This window comes from Phoca vitulina, unplaced genomic scaffold (genome assembly GCF_004348235.1).
Source record: "Phoca vitulina isolate PV1807 unplaced genomic scaffold, GSC_HSeal_1.0 scaffold2, whole genome shotgun sequence".
Classification (NCBI taxonomy): domain Eukaryota; kingdom Metazoa; phylum Chordata; class Mammalia; order Carnivora; family Phocidae; genus Phoca; species Phoca vitulina.
Genome location: NW_022589705.1, coordinates 44,749,753 through 44,763,302, shown reverse-complemented (window position 1 = coordinate 44,763,302; position 13,550 = coordinate 44,749,753). Strand labels below are relative to the sequence as shown.

The window sequence follows — 13,550 nt, the reverse complement described above, 5'->3', positions numbered from 1 at the left end:
GTGAAATAAATAAATAAAATCTTTAAAAAAAAAAAAGTCACCATATAAAAAAAAAAGCCATATTTGAGTTTCATTGGTTTTTCTTTTGCTTTTCTGTTCATTTTCTTTGACTTAAGAAATTTATGAAGTAGTAAGTCATGAAGAACCTGGAATAAAATAATTATAGTTCTGAGTATTGTCATCTTAGTTTTAGTTTTAAATGTGAACTTTATAGTATATTCTGAATGCCTTACCCAAGTCATTGGTGAAAATTATCATAATAAAACTGAAAACAACCGCTTAATGAGAAAAGCATGAACCAACATTTACTGTGAGTCTATCATGTCTCAGACTTTCATGTCTCAGACTTTTAGATACATTATTTCATTTTCATCTTTACAGCAACCTCATAAAGTAGGTGAACATTATCTACATACCCTTTTACAGATAGAAACACATGAAGATAGCATTTAAGTTCCTGGGATCCTTTCACTGAATTTCACCAATTCTGAAGAAATATTTGATTTTGGTTTAAATTAAAAGATACATTTTGAAAATTTTGACACATTTTAATGCATAACAATAAGGACATTGCTAATAAATTATGGCATATCTACTGGATGGATACAAAGATTATATATAGGGTAACCATATGTCTCTGTTTGCTCAAGTCATCCCAGTTTACTCCTCTTGATGTGACATGATTAATAATAGTTCATTTTTAACTCTCAAAAATGTCCTACTTTGAATGATAGATTATGTAGTCACTCTGATTATACAGCAAAATTGAAAGATAATTACAAAGTAAAGGGAGAAATCATGACACAGTTTTGCAGTGATATTAAAACATTTAATTGGAAACTAGATTTAAAATACATGAAATGGTAATGATGGTTGTGTTAAGAAAATAGAATTATGAGCAGTATTTTTCTTTTCTCCTTATATTCCAAATATTCTATAATATTATTTTATTTATTTTATAATTTTACAATGTGTAAATAAAAATATGTAGATGTAACGTATCTTTTCAGTTAGAGATTTTACATTGGCTCCTTGATCACAGTTTAAAAAACCCGTAATGTAATTTGATTTAACTGTTATATTAGGGGGCCAAATGCCTATAATATATTTTCATTTAACTTTAAAGTAAATGCAATTAGAAAAAAATGTTGAAACCGGGATGTCGGTAGCCAATCTTAATTTGCCTATTCTAACAATAAAGTTAGCATTAATAAAAGTATTTAAATTAGTATTTTAGTTAATATTGAAAGATCAGAATAAAAGTAATACCAAGGACAAGTAATACAATTGCTCTCATTTACTGAGTTCTTACTGTGGGGGAGGTAATCATTTAATCACTAAAGCAACTCCAGAAGTGGATAATAGTGTCATCATTTTACAAATAAGGAAATTGAGTCTTGCAAAGATTTATAAAGGTCACAGAGATCACAATTGAAAGAACTGTGATTCAAACCCAGGTCTTATAACATCAATGCCCATGTGCTCAACCACTAAACTATATGGGTGTCTGTTTTATTATACTTTCTTTGTGTAGTTTGAATATGCCATTTTAATTTAAGTGATTAGTGAATGTGTTTCTTTAGTGGAGAGAGAATTATTTACCAATATACATAAAACATTTCTTCTTTGAATTCTTTATTAGATCAGTCCAATGTGGAAAACCTCAGTTACTTTTTTTTTTTTTAAGATTTTGTTTATTTATTTGACAGAGAGAGCGAGAGAGCACAAGCAGGGGGAACAGTAGAGGGAGAGAGAGAAGCAGGCTCCCTGCCAAGCAGGGAGCCGGACGCGGGGCTCAATCCCAGGACCCTGAGATCACAACCTGAGTCCAAGGCAGACGCCCAACCATCTGAGCCACCCAGGAGGCCCATCAGTTGCTTTTTTTTTTTTTTAATTACTTTCTATATTTTTTTTACATTTTTTAAATTTTATTATGTTACGTTAATTACCATACATTACATCATTAGTTTTTGATGTAGTGTTCCGTGATTCATTGTTTGCGTATAACACCCAGTACTCCATTCAGTATGTTATTTTTGGTTAGTAAAGTCATTCATTATTGAGAGTTCCCTAACTTAGGTTAAATGTTGGATTTCACTGAAGAGCTTGGAGGAGGATAAAGACAACCCATGATTGTCATCTTCATCAAGTTTATCTAACTTACTAAGGAATATCTTCTTCCTCACCACTCCTTGTACATTCCTCTGGAAATGGTGATATTGATAAGTGGGGCCATTGTCTCTATTAGAAGCTACAAAATTGTACCATAAAGTTAAAAATAAATAAAATTATTTTCTTTAGCATACCTACTGACTTTACATATTTTTCGAATGTTTTCAAACTACAATACTAGCTCATTGAGGACATTTTTAAAATTCATTGTCTTCAAACAATTTGTAATTTATCCATGGAATAGAAAATAGATATTGTACAAAGCAATTGGTATAAGCAGTTTGGTGTAAAGTAATTGGTAAAACTTTGCTAAATCTATGAGTAGAATTCTGTAGAGAAAGTGAGGAAGAAGACATTAATTTTGAATATAAGCACACAGTAACCAATAAATTCTTGTTGAAGTGAATTGAAATAAAAATATACATGGTATTAAATAAGACCTACTGTATAAACAAGCACTTTAACTCTACATTTTTTTTAAAAGAAAGTTTTGATATAAAATGTCAACACATCTTTATTACCAGGCTGAAAAAACTATCTTACTTTGTATTCTGGTTTTTCATATAACTTATTTTTAGCAGTCCCAATTTTACAGTTGGAACCTGCACAGTGCGGTCAATTCTTAAATCCTTAAAGAAGTGTTTTATATAAGAAACCAGATTTCCTTACCACATTAAAAAAAAGTCTTTGCCAGAGAAACAGCAATAAAGAACTATATTTTTGATCAAAGAAGTAGTATAATGTAATACCATTTAGTGCACATACATACGCAGAATAGTAGACTAAGGGAAGCTGGACTAGTTCAAACTGTCCTTAAAACTAGGAAATCAGCATTTTAAAGCTTTTTTATGTATTAATAGTCACCATGTTAAAGTAAATTATTAGATCAAAGGTTTTAACATTCTTGTCATTTTACATGTATTAATCTTTTTAAAAAAGTCATTGGGGAGGGTTTGTGCTGTGGTGAGCGCTGTGAATTGTGTAAGACTGTTGAATCACAGACCTGTACCTCTGAAACAAATAATACATTATATGTTAAAAAAAAAAAAAAAAGAAGAAGAAGAAGATAGCAGGAAGGGAAGAATGAAGGAGGGGAAATCGGAGGGGGAGACGAACCATGAGAGACTATGGACTCAATGAAACAAACTGAGGGTTCTAGAGGGGAGGGGGGTGGGGGGATGGGTTAGCCTGGTGATAGGTATTAAAGAGGGCACGTACCGCATGGAGCACTGGGTGTTTATACGCAAACAATGAATCATGGAACACTACATCAAAAACTAATGATGTAATGTATGGTGATTAACATAACATAATAAAAAAAATAATAAAATAAATAAAATAAAATAAAAAATAAAAAAGTCATAAATGATACTTTCTTTCCAGTGAGTATAGGAACCATAAGGACATTAGAGTAAGATAGTAATTAAATGTATATTGAAATCTATTGGACATCTGTACCATTATCATAAATACTATCAGGACATGAGCTAATGTATTACAACAAAAGATAACTTAGAGAAAAACAACAATCTCCCATAGATTTTTTTAATCCTATAGAATAAAATTCAAACCTTGGAGTCAAACATTCAGTACCCTCTAAACCCTGTCCCCTACTGATATTCTCAAATCTTAATTCCCAGTACTCTTGTACAAAAAGTATTTTCTCTAGAACTCGTCTTCTCTCACTCCCCTAAGGTGAATTCTCCCCTTTACATTATTACCCTGCCTTCTTTCTCTTTTTCTATTTTCATGAAATCCTACCTCTATTTAAGGGAAATTTGTGGAAACAACCTCTATGAAGCCATAAAAAACAATCCAACTTCAAAATACAAACTGGAACAAGATATTTGCAACAAAAATAATCAATAGAAGAGTATCCTAACAGTGTGTAAAGAATTAATACAAAGTAATGTAAAAATATTAATTGTGTTTAGTTTGGATTCCCCAGAAGTGGATGTTTAGAAAAGAATTTAAGCAGTAGATTTAGGATATGGTCTCAAGAAATACTTGTCAAGGGTATGTTATCAGACTATTTACTGGTATGGACAACTGGACCTTAATTTCTCTGGGGAACTCTGAGAAACAGTATAAAACATGTGTCACAGTGGTGTCCAACATAATGGGTGAAGGAGCTGAGGTATTTATAGTCTTGCTAGTCATTAGTTGAGGGCTGTTCCTGAAGGACATTAATTTCTTATGATGAGGGATATAATTTAAGTAATCTTTATACACCAAGACATATGCTAAAAAAATATTTGCAGAAAAAATGTTTATAACAAAATAGAAACAACTGTAATGTTCATTAAAAGGAGAATAATAAATTGTGGTATATTCATACAGTGGAATACTATGGTAATCAGTCATTGACATCAAAATGGGTGAATTTCACAACTCAATACTAACTTTTAAAAATTTCAGGAAAATATTCATTCATCATTCAGGAATTTGAGAGGCAAATAGGATGAGGTAGTCGGGGAGGGGCACTCAGAAGTTCTTTCAAGGTACCGCTTCTATTTATTAAATTATGTTGTGAGATACACATGTATTCTTTTAGATATATAACTTTTCATAACTAAAGATTGGGCATAGGAAGAGAAACTCAGAGTATCCCAGGAGAAGGAGGAGGGGAAACAGGAAAAGGGTGTACTAGAAGCCGAGACTGAGAGAACAATCAATGACAACTGTTGCTAGGAAGGGCTGGATACAAAATGAAATGCAGTTAATGGAATTGGGACTTAAGAGGCCATTGGAGGCGTTGGCGAGTACAGTTTCTGTGATAGAGTTGGGGTAGATGCCAGAAAACAATGGCTTGAGGAGTAATAAAAAGCAGTGAGTATAGGCAGGTCTTTAAATAATTTTGTCAGTAAATGCAAGGAGGGAGATAGGCTGTAATTTGAGGTGAAGACAAATTTGAACATTATTTAGAAGTATTTTATAAAAGAACATAGTCTTGTCTAGACCAATGATAAAGGCATTTAAAAATGTTTAAATAGAGGGCGCCTGGGTGGCTCAGTTGGTTAAGCGACTGCCTTCGGCTCAGGTCATGATCCTGGAGTCCTGGGATCGAGTCCCGCATCGGGCTCCCTGCTCTGCAGGGAGTCTGCTCCTCCCTCTGAACCTCCCCCCTCTCATGTGCTCTCATTCTCTCTCTCTCAAATAAATAAATAAAACCTTTAAAAAAAAAAAAAATGTTTAAATAGAAATTTAATTATAGGAAAAATTTAAATATTCTAAGAAAAAGTCTCCAGGAAAATCCTTGAGTTAAATCTTTTTTGGTGAAAAATATTTAAATATTTCAAATAACTATTTCATCCAACTGGTAAATTTTCCCAAAGGATAGTTCTTCAACTCTTTTAATGCCTCTTAAAGCATTTAGGATTCTGTATATTCATAGTTTCAATGTTCTTGGTTATTTTTGTTGAAAATTAATTGAATAAATTTGAATTACAGTGTACATACATTATCAGTTGGGGGGACAGAATACTTCTCCCTTCCTCTTGGACAGTTTTAGTCATCATTGCAATAAAGTATAAACACATGTTAATGATTTCATGAAAGAGTAAGTAGATATCCTTGCCTGACTATAAATGTGAATATTCTGCTGAGAAAGAATATTAAATTTAAAATTACAAAACATGGCATACCACCTGAAATTTCTATTAAAAATATCTCACTGGTGTACATAAGGTTAGGGCAACAGTAAGAGATAATGTCACTGTGACATAAATCTCCGCATAGGAGAGCAGTGTGTAGGTGGGTGAATGCCATTTATTTTAATAACAGGCAAAATTTTCAAGCTGTAACAACATGCTCAATAAATTCTTCCATTACTATGATACCAAAGGAGAGTTGAAAAATGTATTACACTTCTATTTTCTCTCCTTAGAGATATATATTTTTGTTCTGTTTCTATGGTAACATCGATGCAGTGACTAAACCTTTAACTCCTTTCTAGACTCCCTGATGGCTTCACGCAGCTTCTAAATCTGACCCAGCTCTACCTGAATGACGCCTTTCTTGAATTTCTTCCAGCTAATTTTGGAAGGTAAGAATACAAAATTTAAATGATGAAATTTTATTTCACTTCAGGTAAGTACTTTACCAGCTCCGGTAGATGAGGCTTCAAATGTGACAATTATGATTGAAGATAGGACTCATTATTATTCATTAGGTGAGACAATGTTAATTAATGAAACATTTTCCAAAATGAAGTAAAATTAGGTTTTTACATGTCACTAATAATCAAATAAATTCCAGGTGAATTAAAGAGTTAAATAAACAAAAAATAATATCAGATGTAATCTGGAAAAAATGCACATGAATATTTATGGCTCTTGGGAAATACCTCTACAGTTTAGAAACAGGAAAATATAATAAATGGATAGATATATTTGACTACATAAATACATTTAAAATAAAATAAAACAGAAGGTATTTTAAAATGAAGGTAAAACAATGAGCTGGGAAAACACTTCCACTATATATGGAAAGCAAATTATATCCTTAACATATAAAAATTCTTATAAACGAGTAAGACAAAGATCTCATTAGAAAAGAAATAGGTAAATGACACATACAAGTAATTCTTAAATAATTGTACAAATTGCTAGTGAACACATGAAGTGTTTATCCTCACAAACAATAAAAAAATACAAATTAAAATGATAATAAAGAGCTTTGTGTTCTATCATATTATAAAAACTGTTTATACAGTATAAGGAAAAAAATCTCACACACAGCTGATGGAAGTGCAGAATTTTATCACCTTCATGCACAACAGTGTGTTTTAAAAGATTTGAAAATATTTACAACTACAGCTTTTGTAATTTATTTCTAGAGTAAGATAAAAGACTGGTTCCTTGGAAGTGAAATTATGGATAATTTTTATTTTCATCTTCATATTTTCCAATATTTTCCAGGTGTTAGGCAATGAGCTATTTTTTATGTATAAAAGATATATCTTAAAAGTAAAGACATTTTACAAATATCATCAACTGTATATTTCTAAGTGATCACTTTTGAAATTGTTCAAATAATAAATTGGGTATAACTCAACACACATCTGTTGGTGTTAAGAAGAGCTCAATAGAATAATTAAGTACTTTAACTTGTAACAGCCTCATTTTATATACAGAGAGGATATCAGCATCTCCCAAGTTCCATTACTTTTGCAGATCATGATATCATACTACCTATGAACACCATATAGTTGGATAGTTTTTAAAATTCACAGATCTTCAAAAGAGCATTTGCCTAGTTTCTAAATGAGTTGGCACTTCACCATTTGTTCATAGAAACTATCATTGCCATCTGGTACTAACTGCAACAATACAAAAACTTTTGATTAATCAAATTGGAGAATATTTATCACCCTAGACCATACTCTTCTCTTAAATTTTTCTCAGTTCTCTTTTAGTGGTCCTAATGTCAAGGAAGAGATTTGGGCAAACAGAAAACATAATATCAAAACCACTTGGAATTAGAATTTAATTTTGTGTAAATTGTCTGCCAAGATATGCTCTAATTTATTATTATAGTCTAAAAAGATTTTTAACCTTCAGCTGGATAATGTAACAAAAGAATTATTGAATTTCCTCCCAAAACATGAGATTTGGTGCCCTTAAAAGCCAGAGTAAGTCACAAAATAACTTCATACTAGTACAGATGTGAGATGTGAGATATACAAAAGATGTTTAAGAAACCTCTTTTACTAACAATAATACCCATGCTCTGAATAACTGAATCACTTTATTTCATATAGAGATTAAGAGTTTTAAAATTAAAATTAGAAACTTGGTAGCAGTCACAACACAAAGAAAAGGGGAAGAGACCTAGATGAATATCTAAAAGGCAAGTAAATATGGGAGAAATAGTTCAAATACTGAAATATTCCCCAAACACCAAGAATTCAGAGAATCCAATTAATATTAGTCCTTTTTTTAAAAGATTTTATTTATTTATTTGAAAGAGAGAGAGAGCGAGAAAGCGCACAAGCGGGGGAGAGGGAGAAGCAGTTTCCCTGTGAGCAGGGAGCCTGATGTGGGGCTTGATTTCAGGACCCTGGGATCATGACCTGAGCCGAAGGCAGGTGCATAACAGACTGAGCCACCCAGGCGTCCCTAATATTTGTTCTAAAGTAGCCTCAACTGAGTACACTTTAAAGCTCAGTTATAGACATTTAACAATAGCATGTCTCACACTGTAGAGCTTAACAGGTAGCTAAGGGTGAGATGTAGGAAATTTAGTTTGGGAAACTACAGTTAGAAGAGGTTGATTAATGTACCCAATGCCACAATGATAGACTATGACAGAGTCTGGATTGCATCCAGATTCGTCTGACCACAAAGCTCAAGCTTTTAAGCACTATGCTATACTATTTGCTTTACAAGTTCATTTAGAGTCTCTTGAGGGACAGTATTGCCATATTTGAGTGAACACAGTATCTGGTATTAAGTAGATATTAAATAATCTGTTACCTACAATTAAACAACAGTGAATATATTTTTATAAAACATGAAATTTAGATTACTTGGACCCAATGATATCTTTGAATGATGTTTATTTTTAGTAAACCGATATTTGTCATTGTCCAATGTTGATGCAACCCTAATTATAATCAATTTGTATAATTCTTCAAAATCTGTAACCATGATATGTAATATTCAGACATAGTTGTTTGGATAATGCAGTGATAATTGACTTTCTCATAGGAATATCATTTTATAGAGAAATATTAAAAAGCAATTTTTTTATTCACTTCTACAGACTTGTCAAATTGCGGATCTTGGAGTTAAGAGAAAATCATTTGAAAACTCTACCAAAGTAAGTGGCTGTGTATTTTGTAAATTTTGAATTTTATTTTTAGTAGTAGAAAAAAAGGACTATTTTTATTTTGGCTATGCTTAGCCATTTTGATTGAGTTAATCTTTCTATAATTTTTTCCTAGAGCCTGAAAAGTGCAGTATACTATGAGATTCATATTAAGTAAAAATGTATTGTGCTTTATAAAACTGTGTAATTACAAGTTAAAGTGGGAAGAGTCCATTTAAGTTTCTTCTCATAGCTGAACACGCACACCAGGAAGTTACCACATTGAAACTTATGAAACTGACATTTTTATAGCTCTAAATAATCAACAGTTTCAAAAGGTTCAATCTAATCATTTGGTAGTTCTTCAAGTTAATTTATGGATTGTGATAGCTTTCAGTTTTTAAATCAAGAAGACACAAAAATATTTCATAAAAGTGATTAAAATTTTTCTAAAGATCCAAAATGGTTTGTCAGAAATTTTATATATTCTTTCAAACTGTTCTTTTTTACTAGTCTATTTAAAATTTGGTTTATATAAAAGCACAGGATATTTTTATGGGAAAAGTAATCCTCCAAATTGTAGGCAATGTTCAGTTTAATAAAATACTTTGTTTCCTCCTGCCTTGCCTTATTCATGTCCAGTAATAGAATTTTGTCTTGTACAGAAAAAAAATATTTTTGAAAGTCAAAAATTATTCAAAATGGGAAATTTTTTACCCAAATAAATCAATATGACTTGTATATGTTACAGTTAAATTACTGAAAGTACTATATTGCTATTATACCCTCCTACAGTATTGCAGAAAAATAATGAATACAGTGATTAATTTTCCAACATATAAGCAGGACTTTGAGACCTTTCAACTGCAGGACCAAAACTTAATTTTATTTTTTACTTTTTAAATACTTTCCCTAAGCTAACTAGGCTGAATTTCATTGATTTTGTTAACCAATATATCAATATAATACCTTCAAATACATTTCATATATGATATTATGTATGAAAATTCTGTCAACACAATATAACAATTTCAGTAATGATATGATTTCATTTTTAAAATATACATAGAGATTAAACATCTATTCATTCCCCCATAAGTGGAAAACAAGGAGAGAACATGAAAAGGAGGAAATATCTCCAAAGCTGGACATCCTGCAATTTTGAGTAGCTTTTCTCTAAGCCAAAGCATTATACATAGGTCTAATGGAAGGCACCTCTCCCAGGTTGGGGGCATAAACAAAGATGGGGATATGGTTGAGAGTGTTACTTGTTCGGCAGTAATCTTCTGCAAATGCAGCTAGTTGCCAACATTGCCATCCCTAAAGCTTTAAATGTCTACATTTAAAATAGAATGGAAATATGGCTAAGTAGAAACCAAACCACAGCAAAAGAGCGGTTGTCCCCTTCATCTAAATGTATACGTTTAGGTCAAGAAGAAAATATTGAGTATGTGGAGGAAAATCCTTTCCCCTCTGCTTTCAAATAATAGTTTTGATGTAAATATAAAATAAATCTGACACAAATTATCAGGTTTTTAAGTATATATATATATATATATATGTATATATACATATATATATTTCTAAATAGAAATTTTAAATACAAATTAAAATCTGACCATATATTGATAATATGGACTTAATATGAGGTAACTGTGTTAACAGTTCAGAGTAATGATGCTCATAGTTGTTGCAGGGGTATTCTGCAGGCTTTTAAACTATGGCCCACTATCAAACAGAATAAAATTATTAGAATAATATGGATTTAACTATGTCTGGCATTAAAAAACATTGTAAAGATGTGTAGAAATGACACTGGGTCTCCTTGGCAGACCGTTATATATGTATAAGTTGTATAGCTATTTTAGTTTTGCATTTTAAAAAATCATTTTCAAAGTTATATCTAATCTAGTATGTTATTTTTTAACTTATAGACAAAAATCTAAAGAATTTTTATTCTTTATATAACAAACACACACACATACATAAAATACAGAGAACTGTATTTAACTTTGGTTTCTATAAAATGAGAACTGCATAAAGTTTTGTCTTGAATCAAAATAAAATTTTTCACTATGTATTAAATATAGTACCTTCTATTCACCAATTTAGACCGGTAACTAAGAGATATGGGAGACTTTCTACTATCCTTTATTTTTTACTTCCAATGAAAATAAAGGAAAAATGTCATTTTAGGGAAAACAATTTTAGTTTTATAATGATTACTCCAACAAGAGATAGCTCATGCTTTCCTCAGAGATACAAACAGGATGCTAAGTCTTTATTGGTTCCTCAGTGATTTTCTCTTCTTTTCATTTTGTCTTAAAAGTCAATCTGTGCAAAATGTGAAAATATGTAAGAATTACAATATAACCTACATTAAAATGTGTATCCTTTCAGTAAACTAATATTTTGATATATGAGACATTTTGATATATGCAGATTGTGGGACAAATTTTTTTTGTTACTACATACAAGTTTCTATTATAAACTTTCTTAAACTGTTCCTTTATGATCATTCTTCTAGGTATATGAATGAGTGAGAAAATTAAATTCCTCAGACACACATTTGCTTAAAAATCCCTGAAACAGTAGGTCTTGATTATGTGTAATAGTTGAGGATATTGAACATCTGAAAAAAATGGATAAACAAAAAGAAAACTTTTAGATTTCACGGTACAATTTTCCTCATAGCAGAATTATCTCCGAAATTACATTTTTTGAAGGGAAGTAAAAAAAAATGAGTTTGTTCCCATTTTGGAGTTTTTACACTAGCTATTTCTCTATCTAGAACTCTCTTACCACAAATCTTTGCATGGCTAGACCTTACTTATGATTCACATCTTTCTTCAGATGTTGCCTCTTCAGAGTACATCACATAAGTGTGTCCCTTCTTTGCCTTTATGCCATTCCACTATTCCTTTTGATTTTCTTCATATTATTTATGGTTCTGTGAATTATTTTGACTCTTTGTTTACTTGGAGATGATCTCCTCAGGAGAAGTTCTATTAAGAAGACTTTTTTCCTCTGTTTTGCTACTGCTGAATTTCCAGTGCCTAAAACAGTATCTGGCAAATAGTTAACAATAAATAAACAAGAGTGCTAATATGTTGATTCACAATTAGAAATATTTGTTATATGACCTGGACATATTGTGTCACTTGATTACTTTTTGCCATTGAAAATTATATGAAATATCAAATATTATAATCAGATGAGTCTCTCAATAGCAGATAGCTGAGTTTAGATTTTTAAACCTACACATAACAAACACACACACATACGCACACACATGCTCCCTCTGGTGGCTTTAAGTTACACATAGTAGCCAAGGCATGACAAGGGAGGAAAATAATTTCAAATTAAGGAAATTAATATTTATAACAACTAAAGAAACCTGAAAAGTAGTGTAACTTATTTCTTTGCTTTTTCATTAAAATGTGATACATTTAGTCAAGAAACATAGTTTTGCCAAGATAAAAATGAAAGGATAGAACAATTTTTTTAAATGAAATTTAGGAGGTGCCTGGGTGGCTCAGTCAGTTAGGCATCCAACTCTCAGTTTTTGCTCGGGTCATGATCTCAGGGTCATGAGATTGAGCCCTTCATCGGGTTCCATGCTCAGCATGGAATCTGCTTGAGATTCTCTCTCTCTCCCTCTGCCCCTCCCCACCTTGCACTCTCCCTCTCTCTCTAAATAAATAAATAAATAAATCTCAAAAAAATAAAATAAAATGAAATTTAGGAATTGTTTCCGTGGAAGTAATCTAACAGCATATAAGTAGTGATAATGGTGAGTTTTATTTTTAAATAAAAATTCCTCTTATTTGTGAGAATGCCTAAGGACGCACACACAACATACATATAACTATTCACAAATGGCACTGAAACATTATACCTCATCTGGACATTCTCTAAGACAAAAGATCCCTTGAATTATAAATATAAATTAAAACCAGAGCTACATTAAAGCATTATTAATAAGAGACATTAGATTAGGAAAGTCAAGAAAAGACTAAGGGGTTATTTCAGACTGAAGAAGACTAGAGAGACATTATAACTAAAAGCAGTAATTCTGAATTGTTTCTTTCGCTATAAAAAAATTATTGGTACAACTGGTCCACTTGCGTGGAGCCTGAGGATTATATGGTAGCCATGTAGCAATGTAAATTTCCTAATTTGGATGGTTGTATTTTGATTTGGTTGGAGAATGTTCTTGTCTGCAGGAAACATACACTGAAATACTTGGAAATGTTGAGGCTCCAGGATTGCAATTTATTCTCAAGTGGTTCAGAAAAGTTATTGGTACAGTACTTTGAAACTTTTTGTAATTTTATGATTGTTTTAACATAAAACTTTATTTTAAAAAGCTGTTTTAAAATAGAAAAACTTTGCAAATAAAAAGAAACACTATCACCGTGGAGAAAATGATCAGCTTCATTTTTTAAATACATGTATATATTGAGGACAAGGGGAGAGTTTCATTTATGTACTAAAATGATTCTATAAAAATGAACATTTTAGGGATAAAGGTTCTCCATATATGATGATATATATGTATTGCAGAT

General features: G+C 31.3%; 1 protein-coding gene across 10 annotated transcripts in view; it reads left to right on the top strand.

Annotated features, from left to right (window-relative positions):
• LRRC7 (leucine rich repeat containing 7) overlaps positions 1–13,550 on the top strand; it is a 533,169-nt gene that overhangs the window by 279,571 nt on the left and 240,048 nt on the right. For all 10 annotated transcript variants that reach the window (XM_032426318.1, XM_032426311.1, XM_032426345.1 and 7 more), the window contains exons 6-7: positions 6,128–6,217; positions 8,938–8,994. In XM_032426318.1, coding sequence (XP_032282209.1) covers positions 6,128–6,217; positions 8,938–8,994 — 147 coding nt within the window. The remainder of the gene's footprint in view (positions 1–6,127; positions 6,218–8,937; positions 8,995–13,550) is intronic.